We start from the raw sequence: 17,626 nt of genomic DNA, 5'->3' as shown, positions 1-17,626 counted from the left end.
ACCAAATTATCATCAGTGAAGCTGATCATATGAACAAGCAAAAACAGACTAAAAAAACATTATTAGTTTATTTAAAAATGAGAAAAGAAAGAACTACAGGTAGTCCTCGACTTATTTCCTTTAGTGAATATTTGAAGTTACAACACAACTGAAAAAAGTGACGTGGCCATTTTTCACACAACTTTTGCAGCATCCCATGAGCAAAATCCAGATACTTTTCAGTATCTATGAGTTTGTGTCTTGGAGTCATGTGATCACTTTTTGTGACCTTCTGACAAGCAAAGTTAATGGGAAGTCAGGTTCACTTCACTGTTTTACACAATTTTACACTGAAGTGACAAGAAAGGTCATAAAATGGGAAAATAAATTTAACAAGCATGTTGCTTACCAAAAGAAATTTTGGAGTCGTGTTACCTCTCTTGCACACTCACACATCGCATTAAATAATGACTTTAAATCATGGTGTATTGATTACATCCTAAACAATTTATGAATTAAGATTACTTTCTAAAGAGGAGGTTATCTGTGAAAATCTAAAAGAATCGGGCTCCAAATGTACTGAATAGCATTGCTCACTAATAACTAATTGAAGGTATAAAGACTAAAGTCTTATAAACTAACAAGTAAAACTAAACAAATCTGTACTTGACAATTTTATTATGTTCTTTATTAAAGAGACAATATCTATTAGATATATTTTGTTAACTTTTTGAACTGCTCTACTGTAATATAGTAAAAATAGCTAATACAGATATATAAATTACATATTTCTGCCAAAAGTACAGACACAGATTAACAACAGGATATATATAATGTTGCACCATGTATCTTGACTCATTGGAAATGGCGGAACTAGCTAAATGTATATATTTTCCTCAAGCTACAGAGGGGTAATTTAAAATACAATATACTGGAAATAACTGGAACAGAATTAATATATAATTTTATTATCATGATTTTAAATAATCTAAATATCATTCTTGCTAATCTGTATATTGCATTATTTTAAGTTTTTTTGGTTTCGTCCAGGAAGCTCAGGATAATCTTCTCGCAAAAGTATGTGACGCCGACATGTTGGACATGTACTGTGCTCCTTAATCCATGGCCCAATACACTATATAAGACATAAAAAGATTGTACAAATATCTGATTAAAAATATAGGGCTATGAAATATGGGAAGAATCCGCTCTTAAAAAATAAAGTAAAATTGAACAAAATATTTTAAACCTCCAAAATTAATGTCTGCACCCCTGCAATCATATGAAAAAAATTTGGTGCTTAGCAGTCCACAAAGGTGCCTTAACTCCCCCCCCCCCCCGCCCAAATCTCTGCCTGCCCTTTTGGCTGCCCTGGACCGCAGAACTTCATGGCCAGTGTTGGAACTGAAATAGATCCCCAGGGCCTTCAGCAGTCTCAGCTAGTTGCCAATCACCCAGTCTTTACCTTAGGCCCAGCACCACTGCCACCTCATGCCCCGTGACTTGGCCAGCCATACCAGCAACACAATGCCATGCCTCAGCTGTTCCTACTCCCTCCAGGCTCTACTGTGTTCTGCATGCTGCTTTGCTGCCTTCCTCTCACTGCTGATGAAATGGGCCTGGCCTGAGCCTGTGCAAGGAAGCTACTAACCATGCCAGGATTTCTTCCTGAGGTAATTTGCGTCACCCTCCAAATAATGCACACTGTTCTCACAATGCTTCAGAAGGTTTCTGAGGCCTGAAATCTTGCGAGAAGGCTGCACCACCATTCTCCAAATCATATACATCATTTTAGTGATTCTTTTTAGTGATTCTTTTTTGAGATTATGTTCAAAAAGTTTCCGGCACCAAGTACGTGTTTCACAGTTGCAATTTCTTGGTTTAAACCTCTGAATTCTCACCCTGTGGGCTGCTTTTTCTGCCACTTCCAAACAGACTGCTATTCCTCCTGTCTAATATGAAAAAAGCAATCCTTTCTTAAAGTGCCATCCCTGAACTGGTCATTTTAAATTACTATCATCCAGTCTCCAACATCCCAGTTTTAGGGAAGTTGAAGAATATCACTGACAGGGCTCTGGAAGAGAAGAAAACCTTGTACTTCCTTGAGGAATGTCAAGAATTACCAGTTTAAGAAACATTCTGTAAGTTTCTGCAGGTGAGGCTTTCAAAAAGAAATATTCTACTTTACTGGGCATTGTGGGATCTCAAGGAAAGTGGAGGATATTGTATTTTAGAGTCCACAAAGAAATGGTACAGAAAATTCACATTATTTAAGCATCTTTCTGCTCATAGTTTTTGGTGCTGATATGTGAAAGACAACATACTGACCTGCCTATCCTAAGGAAAAGCAATACTGTAGCTATCTAAAAGTACAACTGCAATAATACATAATGCTATGGAAGCATTATATTTCCATACAATTATGGTATACCCATTTTTGAAATTGAAAAACTCATTTCTTAAGTGAGGTAGATCACATTAAACATACCAAAATATTTTTTATGCTATACGTATCAGCCTGAGCAGTGAAAGGCTGGTTCTGGAAACCAAGATGATTTCAACTTCCACAATATAATTTGTGTTTTTGCTCCCTAAGAGCAAGTTCCCTAAGTATATATTGCAAAGATTATGATTATATTAAAAATTGATGCAACACAGTAGCAATTATCTAGTCATTTACAAAGTTGCAAGGAACAAATAAAAATCTATGCTGATAATTCACTTACCAGTTTGTGAAATCTATGTCCACAATCCAGAACATGCAACAGATTTGAATTTAGCTCTTCATGACATATTACACATGGATCATTATCCTATAGAAAAATGCATTTGTCACTTCAAAACTACTTCAAAAATTATTGATTTGCTGTGCATTAACAGAAAATAAATACAGGCTCTCAAAAAAATTCCAAAAAGTAATTGCCATATCTAATATTTTACATGCATAAAAATCTCCATGATCTGCTGTTAAAGTGGCAGACTTAAGTCAGTGTGTGATCTCCTGAAAGCAGTTGATTCAGCAAGTCTGAACCAAATGGGCGGTTTGACTCAATTACCTTTTAAACAAATTTAGCAGCATCAAAATAAAAAGGCATCATTCTAATCCATGAGGCTTTCCAAAATTTATTTACTTAAGTCTAGAATAAACGTTATAACCCAGTGTCAATAGATTAGAAAAAATATTGCATCCAGAGTTCTATAAGTGAATTCTGCTCATTAAAGAGCATAGGAAAAGACACGGGTTCAGAGAACCAATGAAGATTATGTACTTTACAATTATATGGCTCCCCCATCCCAATTCCTATAAAGTTATCTTTCATGCAACATATTATTTTTCTAATAACTATTTCATTTGTGGAAAAAATAGTGCTATATCATTATTGTTCAGTTATTCATTAAAATTTATATGAGATGACGAAGGTGGGATCATATGTGTCATTAGTATGGAATTGCAATGCTCCCACAAGAGACCCAAGTCCAGCCCCCCCACTCCTTGAATTCCATTGACTATCTATCTAGCACCAATTTGCCTTGACCATTAGATCACATTCTTGTGTATGGATAGCATGTAAAAAATAGAAGTGCTTAGAACTAAACTTCTGTTCCTGGTTATTTCCACTTGACAAAACCTTTGAGAAAATTTTAATTCCAGTCTTTAATAAGATTTTGGAACCTCCCATGTCATATTGGTATGGAACAGTGTTCACTTTTACTCAATTCAACTTTGAAAAAAAATCTGAATTTTGAAAATTGATTAATTTAGCTCATTCTCTGATTTCTATATTAGACACTGCCTACATTTTGAAAACTATTCTAAGACCTTGAAAAATAAAAAGTTTATGTTTAAAAATTTTAAAGGGCTTTGGAAAGAATATATATGACATTTCTAAAATAACACCAATTATCTAAGTGATTTATCAAAACAATAGTTTTCATAGAAAACCTACAATGGCATCATTTGATTTTTTCCACTTTGATTTTGAAGTTTCACCAATATTTTTCCATGGCATCTGATTTGATTGAGGTGGAAGTCTAGTTTTATTTTTCTTTTCATTAGCAGCTTTAGATTTTGGTTTATTTTGTATCAATGTGTTTAATACTTTTTGAGTATGACTTCCATTTTCTCCTGAAGTACAAGAGGATAACTTTTCATTTTTTCCAGAAGAGGAAAGAACCTTTAAAAACATAATGGAGAAGTATTAGTAACATATTTTTAATTTATACTTTATTTTTGCATGTTTAGGCAGTTGACAAATATGCTGTATGAATTAAAAATAAATGATTATTTGAAGCAAAAGCAAAAAGCAAACAAAAGAGAACATATCAGTAATAAGCATTCCAAAATAGCACCAAGATAAAAAATGTCTAAGCAAAAACAAAATCCCTCTGATAACACATACTGAATGCCAAATAAAAATGAAACATGAAAAACCTATACAGGTAGTCCTCAAGTTACAACAGTTCACTTAGTGACCAAAGTTATAGCAGATTTGAAAAAACTGACATGACCATTTTTCACACTTATGACTTGCAGTATCCTCATGGTCACATGAACAAAATTCAGATGCTTGGCAACTGACTCATTTATCACGATTGCAGTGTCTTGGGGTCATGTGATCACCTGTGACCTTTTGACAAGTAAAGTTAATGGGGAAGCCAGATTCACTTAACAACCATATTACTAACTTAACAACTTCAATGTTTCACTTAACTATGGCAAGAAAAGTTGCAAAATGGGGCAAAACTCAAAGACGTTTTACTTAACAACAGAGATGGTGGGCTCAGTTGTGGTTGTTAAGTCGATGACTACCTGTATAACTTGCTTGGGAAGCTATTCAGAGTCTTTTGAGCTACAACAGAAAAAGACTTATTGTTCACTTCTCTTTTGATATGAATGTGACTTAACTACAGGGACTCGCATACATATTTCAGAATGAATGATAACCGAACAACCTAAATTTTTCCCACCTTAGGTAGAACATGAATGAGTCAATTTAGATTTTCTTTTGTGAATTTATCAATAGCAATTATCAGTAGCATATATACCATAGTGTATCATATGTATTGTATGGGGGTTTCTTGATAGCTACATTAACATTTTCTGGAAATTACCTTTTTTGTGTTTGGATGATCCAAGATAAATTCAGTTACCCTGTTTAGGTACTCATCTGTGCTCAACTTGTTTCGGTTTTTGACATTGACTTCTTTTATAAAATTTTCTAAATCTGAACTGCAGGAGAGAAGAAACACAGGTATTCAGATATTTTGCGGGAAGATAAATACTGTACAAATATTTTAGAAAACCTGATTATCTACAACTGAATTGCATTCTATGCCCCGTCCCCATTAGTATTCTCAAGAAAATATATATATATTTAAAATAGCCACTTACTATTTCTTTACCTTAAAGCATCCTAGAAACATTGAAAACTTAAGACATCCACAGGTCTTTAGATAAAACAAAGACTCCACTCTGAATTTAAGTGTTATAACTCATCCCATGAATACTTAGTTCCCACTCCTGTTTCAGAAGAATTTGTGCAACAGGGTCACATATAACTGAACCCCAGGCAAAGGACTCTATATAATAATGATTTACTATACTGTTACTATTTTAAAAATATCCTAAGAATAGAATCTTAAGAAAAAAATAGAAACATGGTAATAGGCAGCATGGTACAAAAAGCACTGTCCAGAGATGCGTTGCTCCCGGTTCGGCCCAGATCAGGCGAACTGGTAGTAGCGGCAGCGAGTGGCTCCGCCCATCCACCCGGACACTTCTGTGCATGTGCAGAAGCGTCGCCCATGCAAGCGAACTGGTAGTAAAAAAAACAGAAACCCACCACTGGCACCATTTAATTTTGTGCCCATACTGAACCACAGTTCAAAACCCCACAAATTTCAGGCATTAAAAATTGCTTAAGATAATGACAAGAAGAACCATTTCAAATTTTCTCTTAACTTTAAATCATATTAGGAAAAGCAAAAATAGTTAACTATTTCTAAAAATTTGTGCCAGAGTACATTTAAATTATACATTGTACAATTCTAACTAGATTTTACACATGCACACAACATGATTTTTAACTACAGTGCGAGCTATCCATTTTTTTCTACTGTAGATATACCTTGTGTGGTATGGAAATATAATTCTAAGTTGGTCAATGATATTTTCAGATAGCTTTCTGAGGATTGGCTTGTTTAGAATTGTAGCAGAGTCCAATTCTGCAGCTCTTGCTCGTTCCTCTAAAATGCTATGCAGTGGCTGGATATTCTGAAGACGTCTTCCTGAATTTCCTAGTGATTGAGGCAAGCATACTTTATCAGAAAGTGAGCTTTGTCTGCATTCAGCAGGCAGTTCTCCAATGTCTTTATCTGAAGGAGCCTCTTGATTTTTATTGCCAGTGTGAGTTTTAGCTTTGGAAGATAAGGAGTAATTGTCATTAACATGTGAAAATGGAGCAGACTGCGGAGCGGCAGCTGAACACATTATGATGGCTGGATCATTAATAGGAGACTTCTCAAGAGTTGCCTAAAGAGAAAAAATAGCACAAAGATCAGATATGATGAGAAAAAGTATTCCAAGCATTCTAAAACTGTTTCTGCCACAAGAAATAGCTTGAGATTGAAGTTTGTATTTATTTATAATTTTAAAAACTGCTCAGACTATCAACCACTATCTACTCTGCATATGATTCAACACAGAAGAATATTAGCAGAACGGGGGCTGAGATTTTCTATCCAAATATTGTAACCTATCAGTCTTTATTGTTCATTGTTGAACAATGAATCTTATACTATCAAAGCCTTATTTTAATTTCAATCTCTGGGCATTCAAATGGTGTTTTATGACAGCAATTTAGACAAAAAGCTGAAGAATTCTCACAAATAAAGGTAAATATACATGTCCCAGGATAATGATGCAGAATCCAATCTAAGTTGGTACAACGATCAATGACTTAATAGCCAGCCACCATCACCCTAATTAACAACTAAAAGCCACACAACAAGACACCACATAAATATTACACATAAATATTAGAGAGAAGTTTCCTGAGGATGGGCTCCAGCAAGAAAGCTTGGAAGACCAAAACTCTGGTCCTGGTGACTGACTCAGATTGGATCCTTAAGAATTATTGGTTTATGCCTCAGCCTTCCATTGTTCAAAACAGCTGGTAATGCCAGATACCTGTTTCTTGTTATTGTATATATTCCCACAGGAAAAAGAACTCTAGAGGTCCCAGTACATGAGGAAACTTCTCTGAAAAAATCTGAGTAAGTTACAGAACTGTAAACCTTCAAATGTGCAACTGTGATAATGCAGTGATCTGTTCATTTTGTATATAAAAATACTCATAAAATAACTTACTAGTGACAAACCAGTAGGTGGCTGAAGATCTCCAGTTTCTACTGGGGTGATACGATTTAGGAGATCACCGTTTTTTACTACATAAATCCTCTCTTCAAACTGACTCTGTGGAAAAGAGATATCTTTAATATTCTTAGATCAGAATTTTCTATCAAGAGTAGACTTACTTAGCTGAAAGCCCAAAATAAAATCTATCAGTAAAAACTATATAATGAACTCCTGACTCTTAGGCTAATTTCATAACACCTGGTTCCTAAATGATGTCATGACACATGCAAGACTCTTTTTATTAGTTAAAAAAGAGAGAAATTAATATCCCACAAGGTAAAGCACTAATCTCAACTGTTATTTATTATTATGATTAGGTTGCAGAGTCTGCGAGATGTTTAGGACCTGAGGCAGATATTGATGTTTCATGGTGTCAGAGGTATTTGTTCCAGGATGTAAACTATTCTACTAAGTGTGTGTGTGTGTGTGTTTTATTTGTGCTGATAAATAAATAAAGGAGAGAGAGAAGTTAAAACACAAATATAACAAAGACAACAGTAAAAATATTGGGTTTCTGTCGTGATGGACTCTTGTGACGAGCCGATTGACAGAGAATGGAAGCAGTTAGCTTCCTCCCATAATTGGGACATACCAGGGGTTGTGACTTTAAAATATATATATATAGCCAGCCCAGCACCGAGTGAGGAGGACGAGGAGAAGAGCGGTGAGTCCTTGTGCCAGCCGGCCGGCCAGGCAGGGAGCAGGTCGGGCGGGGGTGGGTGGGCTAGCTCCATCCAAGCTGCTTCTTGTCGCTGCCGCGCTCTGCCGCCTCGCCTCCCCGCCTCCTCCGACGAACAACCCTGTTGCCCCGGCCTGCAGCCAGCCCAGCACCGAGCGGGGGGGAGGGAGGAGGAGGAGGAGGAGAAGAGCGGTGAATTCTTGTGCCGGCCGGCCGGCTGGCCAGGCAGGGAACAGGTCGGGTGGAGGGTGGGTGGGCTGGCTCCGTCCAAGCTGCTTCTCGCCGCCATCACGCTCCACCGCCTTGCTCCCCCCCGCCTCCTCCGACGAACAATCATCTGCTTTCTTCAGCTCAGACGGTGCCGGGACACCCAAGCTGCTGTCAGCAGTGGCGGGGACCATCTGAGCGGCCACCCCCCCGCCCGACCTGCTCCCCACCTGGCCAGCCGGCCGGCACAAGGACTCACTGCTCTTCTCCTCCTCCTCCTCCTCCCCGCTCGGTGCTGGGCTGGCTGCAGGCCAGGGGAGCGAGAATGTCGGCACTTGGCGGCTCCCGCGATGCAAAGTGCCAGGCAGGGCACTTTGCATTGCGGGAGCCGCCAAGTCCCTGGTCTGCAGCAAAGGCGCCAAGCCGCCCAGTAGAAAATGCCGGGCAGAGAAGAAATTGCTGCTGAAGAAACAGCGGCTGGCGGCCCAGAGCAACCTCTCCAGAATCACCCTCGATGGAAACTGCTAGATTGCGCAGTCGCTCAAGTGCCCTTGCACAGGCATGATTCGCTGCTCCCAGATCAGGAGGCGGGAGAATCAGTGCCTCCTTTGCATACAAAATTGTTTGCTTTTTAACCCTGTCTTAACTTTTAAAAGGCGAAAAATTCCTTATGCAAAGGAGGCACCGAGTTCTCTGGCTTCCTCCCATAGTTAACACTGAGCAGACACCAAGCCACTGTGACTTGGAATTTGGTAGCAACTACCCTGGCTTTAATTATTTTTAAAAAATTCTTTAAAATTCTTTCCTTTACCTCAGGAGACTGGTGAGGCCCCGCCTCCCCTGCCTCTAGTGACTGCACGTCCCTGAGCCACACATATTATACTAACAACTCTGGCCAGAATACAACACAAGTAAACCCCTCCCCCCCAAAAAAACCCAAACCAAAAATGAAATTGACAAAAACACCACTGCATCCCAAGGCATCACTATCCCATGCATTTGTGCACTATGAAGCTGTACTATAGCATTATCCCATTTCAATACTTGTGAAAAAGCCACCTCATCAGGCCTCCTGGAAGGCAAGGAGAATGGGAGCCTGCCAGATCACTGAAGAAGGGTTTCTACAAGCAGAGGCAGGTACAGTGCATGCTTCCTAGACCCCACTAGATGACAACATTTAAGAGAGGGGACATGGAGCAAACCCACTCTATCTGACTTGGGACAGGCAGATACCCTCAGGGAGAGGAAGTCTTATAAGTAGCCTGGCCCTGTACTCTCTAAGCTTTAAAAGTGATAACCAGAAATTTAAATTGTACTTAGAAAAAAACTGGATGCCATTGCAGCTTGTACAGCAGTGGTATAATTTGGGCAAAATATGGAACACCCATAACTGTGGCATTACTGCTACATTCTGGATGGTCTTCACTGGCAATCTGATGTAGAGTGCGATATAATAAACCAACCAGGAACTGACCAAACATGAATGACTATGAGTCAGCCTCCTAATCCAGGAATGCACACAAATATCATACAAGATAGGTCTGTGCAACACTCCCTTGCTCCAGCCATAGCTGCTCCGTCTCCTCAAGCTGTGAATCCACAAAGACCTCAAAATTGTGTACCAGCTCTATCTGGGTTACTGCAGCCCTGGCACGACATTCTATCACAACCAAGAAGAGGGAAAATCCAGAGTTACTCTTGTCTTGTATGGGTTGAGCTGAAGCCAATTTCTCCCCATCCAAATGCTTATTCCCTTCAGGAACTGAGTCAGTACTTGGCTAGCATCACTTGGTTGGTCAGGGGTGGAGATACACAACTGAATATCATCAGCATAAAGATATTGCACCACATGACAGCAAAAGACTACATCCAGCTGTCTCATGTAGATGAAACCACAGCATTATGAAAATGTATTGTTCAAACAGATAAAATAAGCAATGCAGTATTAAGTAATTTTTGCAAGGAGTAAGTTTACACATATCAGGTATGTCTGGACAGGTATCTGCATTACTCCTTCCTTTGTAAGCAGGATGACAAATAGAGAAGCCAAAACGGATAGCTTCCAGTTATAGCTGAAACAAGTTTATTCGTTTTCAGAAAACTCTTGATATTAAATCATGGTTCTCAGCACGTATAATAGGCTACTTCCTTGAAGCCATTGTTTCGGTCTTTGAAGAGGATGCTATGATTGTGATTCCTGGTTTATTTTCCCATTTGTGTAAATGAAGGGGTGAAGAAACTACAGAGATATACAGAGCTTGTTTATATCTCTATTTTCTTATTTCAGATATGACTGCTCAACTATGGCACTACCAAAACACAATAATGAATAAAAAGTATCACAAGAGACTTACCTCTATTTTTTTCTTTTCTTCTCCAATATTGGAAATAAATGACTCCCAAGAATCAATCTGTAATTTTGACTGAGGTGTTGCAGAATGACTGAAAATGGTATAATTTAATTTATGTAGTTAATCTGATATTAATTCATTTATAAATTCATTTATAATCCTGATTTTTCATAATTAAAAATGATTCTAACCATGAAATGACAATTTGGTAATTCAAGCTATATAAGTACTGCTTAAAATATTGAAATTAGATTTTTTTCCCCCTGCATCCTTTCCAAAATCATGTTTATGGGGTTGAAACATAAAAAGTAGATGCTGAAATTATTTGAAAAGCAAGACTTTTTGAAAGAAAACGAGTATCAAGGCTTTGTACTGTTACGTTTAAAACAAAATAACAGAGCATGGCCTAAGCAGAAAAAGGGAAAATGTTGAATTACTTGGATTAAGCGAAGAAAAAGCAATACAAACCCTTTTGTCCTTTCAAGCATCAAAATGAGTTGTAACAGCTGTTGGATTTCAGAAAAAAATGGCCAATACAATTTGCTAACAAGTATTTTATCAATATTTTATCAATAATAAGTTCAATGAAGCAAATAATAATATGGATACATGGTTCACATGACACATTTTTTTCTATGTTGCAACTGTAACATGAAATTTTAGTAAGAGATATGATTTGTTAGGATTAAAATCTAATGAATTAGAATTAGAATCTAATGCCAAAAGCTAATGGTGAGCTAAGTCATTGATGGCAGAGTTTCATCCCTTTTGAGACCATGGATTATGTTAGTAAAAATCAAATTTCTAATCAAGAAGCAAGACTCTGAATGGTAGAAAATCAGTTGCATTCAGATTAAAATGCTTTTTCACCATGGACACAATTTCAAAAACCTTGATTTATATTGCCATTCAGTATCCTTTCACAATAACCACATATGCAACAGAATATCTATATTGTAAACAATACCTGGTCATGAATTTTAGATATTTAAGATTGGCTTTGGCATTTGTTGATTTTCTGCTTAGTTTATAGAATTCTTTCTCTTTCCAGTTTTCAAGTACTGACACCTGAAATAATATTAATGTAAATGTAAGCACCAAGTTAGAGAAAATAGTCTATCACATTAACTTTATAGAAAATAACTAATCACCAACACTTATGACGCTACTCTTTTTCATTACTGCACATCGTAATCTTAAAAATATAACAGTATAAATATATTTGAAAAATCAAGGTAGCAACAAACTAAAAACTAGAAGTTTACTCTAAAGCTGTATGTGTGCTCTGAAACTTACTCTAAATTGTAACATTTTGACCCAAATGAAGGAAGGATGGACAGTTTGCCTCTTGCAATAGCCTTTAAGCATGTTGAATTTTGACTACCAAATTTCAGCAGAAAAACAGCTAGCTATATTTTAGATGGATGATTACAGTCATTTTCTATTATTGTAAAAATTGGAATGGTAGTTGTTTGCTCCTCCTCCCCTTAAAGTACCAAAAATATTTTAAAATGGTCTTGAAAACAGGCCAATTTATTACATTTAATTAGTATTTATCATGAGAATGGTAGATGTTGATTTGCCCATATGTAATTATCAATTCTCTATTATTTCCCTCTTGAGTCAGTGTTGAGGGTTGCAGGAAGCCAGTTGGACCTCCATGCACTGCATCAAATAATATATTACAGTAATTTAGAGAGGCAGGAAGAAAAGCCATAACTTTAAACCTCAACATTTTGTGAATTATTGTAAGTTTATTACAGAGACTTAATAAAATGTTTGTATCTGGCAGATATTCTAACTCTGAAAAGGAGGAGAACTTCATGAGGAGGAGTAAGAATGCATGAGCAATGAGAAAAAAGGTGTTTTTTCACTGAAAATGAGAGGAGAACTCTGAACTGGGGGAGGTTGCTCACAAAAAAGAAAAGGTACCAGGACTCACAAAAAGTCTAAAATGGAGAAAGTACCTGATGATGAAAAAATTGAGATGGAGGACACCTCTTCCTGCCACAGAAGTTCAGCAGAAAGAAGGGAAAAATACATAGGATCCTTCCAAATGTATGAGAGGGGGAATAGAAAATGGAAGGGAGAGTTGTGAGATTAAAATGGGGAACCAGTAGCTCCTGGCCAAAGATGCCATTATGTAAAGATATAACAATTACTCGGCTTTAAGACCAACTAGTACTGGGACAACTATCCATTCATTTGGAAGGATAAGAGGAAGAAGCCACAAATTAAAACCCAAAGACTACAAAATCATTTACATTTTTTCACTGTCAATGGACAACCAACTCATATAGGGCTTCCTTTTTATCTACAATAAAGTTTTCAGCTGGTCCAAGCTGCTTCTGCCAAGTTTGGCCAAGATACTAAATAAAGCCATGAAAAATCATGAGATATGTGATTTGCTAATAAATCCTAGTGGGTAGAGCCTGACAACAGTATTACATCACAAACATGATAAAATATTAAGATAATAAAACAGTTTGTAGGAATCAGCAATATGTTCAAATAGCACCATATATTTTACCTCAGCTGCTATTGCTCTTTTAACACATTCTTGCTGATAATCCTGGGTCTTCTTTATAGCTTCCTCCATTTTGATTTTTTCACATTCAAACCTATTGCTGTAAAGTAAAGTGAAAAATGATTAACATATGCTCAGATGTCTATGTGCCTGAATATCTGCAAAACAAAAATCAATTCCGCATACAATCTATACACCAGTATAGATCAGTAAGCATTAACTAGCAAAACTGAATCACAGGGTAATTTTTTTTAAAATCAAAGTACGTCAAATGGACCCACTAACAAACCAGTTCCCATGACTCCCATGAAATTGAAAATTAGCAAATTCTATAAAACACTTTATGACATAAAAATTATAAAAATCATTTTATGGCATAATATAAAATGTCATAAAACATTTTCTGTGCTCATCTCCTAATGTCTGGCTGTGCTATACAATTCAACATCAGCTACAAGGCAGATGCAGAAGAGAGGAGGTTTCAACAGGGCTCTCCCAAGAGTTGTGAGGGGAGGGGAAACAGCATAAGGTGATATTATATGTGGAAAGAAGAATGACCCAATGGGTTCCAGGTTGCCTAGTTATTTATAAGTAGCAACAAATAATTTTAGCTTAATTAAACACAGCAAATATGTTCAGCTTGATTTATAAAGTGCCTTTTTCACTGTTAATTTTGGACAAGATTACAGTTTCTTCACTGTGGGATTAACAATTGCGTTTTCCAGAAATTAATCCCTGAGTATTTAACAGAAAAGTATACATTTACCAAACCCATGAAACAATTTATGAAATATCGAGTTAAAGATTAAAGCAAATTTATGCCTACCAGATCTCCAGAAATTCATCCAAATACGCTTTGTACTGTTTATCCTTCTCATCAATAATTTTCATATATCTGTTTTATTACAGAGATGTTTACAAACAAGCAATATCATGGATATAGATATTGAATACAATATTTCTTAACTATATTACAATATTCAGGATTTTTCCCTTTCAGCCAACATTCAACATTAGATAACCATATTAAACCATATAAGAAAATACACAGATCAGAACTGAATCATACAGAGAATAATATTCAACAATATGAATTGTGTATGTTGACTAGCATTTTTCAGAGACAAATCAGTGTACCTAAAAGAAAATCATTCAGCCTATTTTTGACAACATCATTAACTATGTCGGTATATACTAACATTATTAGTTTTATTAATGCAACTCGTCCAATTGTTCTATACATTGAGTTGGAGGTAGAATTACTAGCACAACTAACTTTTCTAGGATAAAAATATGAAGAAACAAGGAGCTTTTTGCAACTTTTCATTATTTTGTATGATAGAATATTGAAAATGTCTTAATATTTATTCAGCTAGAATACTATACCATTAAAGTGATTTGAGAATCAATTTTACTATAATGATTAACCTGCTTGCCGAAAAACCAGGAGACTGTGATTTCTAGACCTCCCTTATGCATAAAAATTTGCTGGAGGACTTTGGGCCAATCACTCACCTCTCAAGGTTATTGTTGTGGGAAAAGGACGCACCAGAAGAATTAGATACGTTTGTGCCTAGATTTTAGCAAAAACATATGTATGTATGTGTGTTTGTTCATGTTGTTCAAGGAGAACTTACAATATATCCTCAGCCATCATAGGCAGCTGAAGTCATGTGATCATGATTTATGAAATTCCCTGCCACCTTCCCACAAGCAAAGTCAATGGGGAAGCTGACAGGCAGTTTCAGTCCAGAGAAGACTTCATTTTATGATCCAAGTGGTCCTCCCTTTAACAATAGTAACTAGTGGAATTGCCCTCACTAAATGATGTGGTCATGTGGTGTTCTTTTATGATCACATCACTTAGCAATGGCAATTCTAGCTGCAATTGCCATTATAACCCAAGGACCACCTATATTCAGAAACAAACTATTTACAAAATATGTAAATCTAAAGTCTATTGTAATCCTAACTCTAACTTTTCACCACCTGAACATATTTTCATTTTCAGAATAAACTTACGTTTCATTGGTTTCTATCAGCTTTCTGACTTTATGTTTCCCTGTTTTTATTCCTTCTTGTTTTTCTTTTTTTTCTTGTTGCCATTTTTTAAAGTTCACTTCTGCATCTTGATGAAACCAATCCAATTCTCTCTTGCTGAGCTGTAAAACAAAAAATATTTAAACCCTCCCATGGAACATAATAGAATGCTTTCTTAAAACAAAATATCCAAGTTTGAATTTTAAAAAACAGTGTTTAGGAATTATTTGGATTAAAAAGAAAACCAGTGATATGTAAAATTATTATTGTACATCTGAAATACTCTCTCTCCCCCTCCCTCTCTCTCAGCAAAGTGACTGTTTTTAGTCACTTTGCTGCATAACAAAAGAAATAACAACTCTTTAAGTATCCGATTTTCAGGATAATAGAAACTTTAACTACAGTAGTAACAGCAATAGCACTTGTATACCACTTCACAATGCTTTAGAGCCCTGTTTAAACTGTTTACAGAGTCCACATATTGCCCCCAATAATCTAGGTTCTCATTTTACTGACCTCAGAAGGATGGAAGAATGAGTCAATCTTGAGCCAGTGAGAATCAAACTGCTAGTAGCAGGCAATCAACAGAAGTAGCCTGCAGTACTGCATTCTAACCACTGCACCACCACAGCTCATCATAGTACACAGCTTAAGCAACTTATTTTTCTTTTAAGATGTACATTAATAATTTAGTGTAACAATCTTCCATGTTGCAGTGAAAAAGGCTTTAAAACAATATTATTTCAAATAGTTTGAATTATAATGGCAAAGTTTTTTTCAGCCAAAAATGTAAAAAAGGCACAAAATACAGCTGGCCATATAACTGTACAAATAATAGTGGCAACCATGATGGTTCCCTTTATATGCATACCGTATTTTCACCCATATAACCCACGGGTTATATGCGTTTTTTACATGCACAGCGCCCCCCTGCGGGGTATAAAAGTGGGCGGGGTATACGTAAAATATTTTACAAAGATTAACTACCGGTAAAGGGAGAGCTTGGGACCACCACTTTCCTCGCGGCAGTGGGCTGGCTCGGCGGCTCGGGCTCCTTTTCTCCCTTTTCCTGCTTGGGTTTCGGGACGCCTTCGTGAAAACCCCACCCCTGGCTATGGGCGAAGCGACCAGGAAGAAGCAGGAGGTGAGAGGAAGCCCGGATTCTGCAGCTCCTCGCCTTCTCTGGGCTTGGAAGTCCGGCAGGAAGGGAAGGGGAGCAGGCGGCGGCGCGGCTGTGGCTCCGTTTTCACACACACACACACCCCTCCCTTCTTCTGCTTTGCTCTGTGAAAGGGCTTCACTGCCGAAGCATTTTGGTTTTAAAAAAAAAACACCGTCCCTTTCTCTCTCCAGTTAACAGGGCCAACCCAAGTGGTGCATTTTATCTGGGAGACGCCACGCAACGAGGGAATCTCCTTTTGGGGGGGGTGTGAGACGCTGACAGAAAAAGGGCAAGCAGTGGCCGTGTGAGGCGGCCTTGAGAGCTCCAAACGACCTACCGTACTGGCTGGCGAGGTTAGTTCTCTAAAGGCCGTTGAAAGCTCCGGGGAAACCCCTTTTTCCGCCCTCGGAGCCCCCGGTGCTTCCTCAACCCCCCCACACATTTTCCTCTTTGGTTCACCCCACCCCCGCCCTCAAGGGCCCGGGACTCTGGGAAAGTGTGCAGCTGGGGGGCTGGGGAGGAGAGAGCGTCTACCGTTCCTCACGGGAGGCACTTCGAGCCCCACCGTATCTGAGAGGCTCTTAGTCGTCGGTGTGGGAGAGGAGAGAAAGGTTAAAATGTTTTTGAAACATAAAAAGAATCCATAAAAAGAATGCTGTAAATTGAGGGCATGTTTTGCCTTTATTTATTTTGCTGCCTCCCCTTCCCTTCCTCGGAGGGGAACGCTCGGAGCAAAAGGGACCCCCGCCTCGTTAAAGCCGCATCCGACGCTTCACCTACAAACGATCCCGATTCTCCCGCGTCCTTCCTTCCTTCCCTCCCTTCAATGTACCGTACTCTTCCTATAAAGAGAAGGGAAGCGTGAACAAACTCCGGGCAGGAGATGGGCTCGCGTAGAGGTACCAGAAGTTTAACCGTTTCACCTAAGCCACAGCTCGTCCTCTCTTGGGACAGCCTTCCGCCGACATTAAAACGATGCGTGAACTTGCGAAAAACTGTGGCAGGCACAGAAGGGAGGGAGGGAGCGAAAAAAGAAGCGAGAAACGGATATTTTCTCCCTCTCGTGAAGGGGGGAGGATCTGGTGCTTTCCGGCTCGGGCTCCTTTTCTCCCTTTTCCTGCTTGGGTTTCGGGACGCCTTCGTGAAAACCCCACCCCTGGCTATGGGCGAAGCGACCAGGAAGAAGCAGGAGGTGGGAGGAAGCCCGGATTCTGCAGCCCCTCGCCTTCTCTGGGCTTGGAAGTCCGGCAGGAAGGGAAGGGGA

At 38.2% G+C, this 17,626-nt stretch overlaps 1 protein-coding gene across 4 annotated transcripts in view; it reads right to left on the bottom strand.

The window, feature by feature from the left end:
• Positions 1 to 54: 54 nt before the first annotated feature.
• TTC3 (tetratricopeptide repeat domain 3) overlaps positions 55 to 17,626 on the bottom strand; it is a 70,155-nt gene continuing 52,583 nt past the window's right edge. For all 4 annotated transcript variants that reach the window (XM_014056239.2, XM_087721648.1, XM_087721647.1 and 1 more), the window contains 11 exons: positions 15,183 to 15,322; positions 13,987 to 14,055; positions 13,164 to 13,260; positions 11,601 to 11,701; positions 10,637 to 10,724; positions 7,349 to 7,453; positions 6,108 to 6,511; positions 5,092 to 5,209; positions 3,927 to 4,154; positions 2,706 to 2,792; positions 55 to 1,114 (listed from right to left, as the gene is read on the bottom strand). In XM_014056239.2, the coding sequence (XP_013911714.2) occupies positions 1,001 to 1,114; positions 2,706 to 2,792; positions 3,927 to 4,154; positions 5,092 to 5,209; positions 6,108 to 6,511; positions 7,349 to 7,453; positions 10,637 to 10,724; positions 11,601 to 11,701; positions 13,164 to 13,260; positions 13,987 to 14,055; positions 15,183 to 15,322 (1,551 nt within the window). In that variant the 3' untranslated portion in view covers positions 55 to 1,000. The remainder of the gene's footprint in view (positions 1,115 to 2,705; positions 2,793 to 3,926; positions 4,155 to 5,091; positions 5,210 to 6,107; positions 6,512 to 7,348; positions 7,454 to 10,636; positions 10,725 to 11,600; positions 11,702 to 13,163; positions 13,261 to 13,986; positions 14,056 to 15,182; positions 15,323 to 17,626) is intronic.

The sequence above is a fragment of the Thamnophis sirtalis genome, unplaced genomic scaffold (assembly GCF_051295495.1).
Source record: "Thamnophis sirtalis isolate CommonGarterSnake01/CBP01778 unplaced genomic scaffold, rThaSir2_p1.2 scaffold_8, whole genome shotgun sequence".
Taxonomy (NCBI): Eukaryota; Metazoa; Chordata; class Lepidosauria; order Squamata; family Natricidae; genus Thamnophis; species Thamnophis sirtalis.
This window is presented reverse-complemented; position numbering and strand designations above follow the sequence as displayed.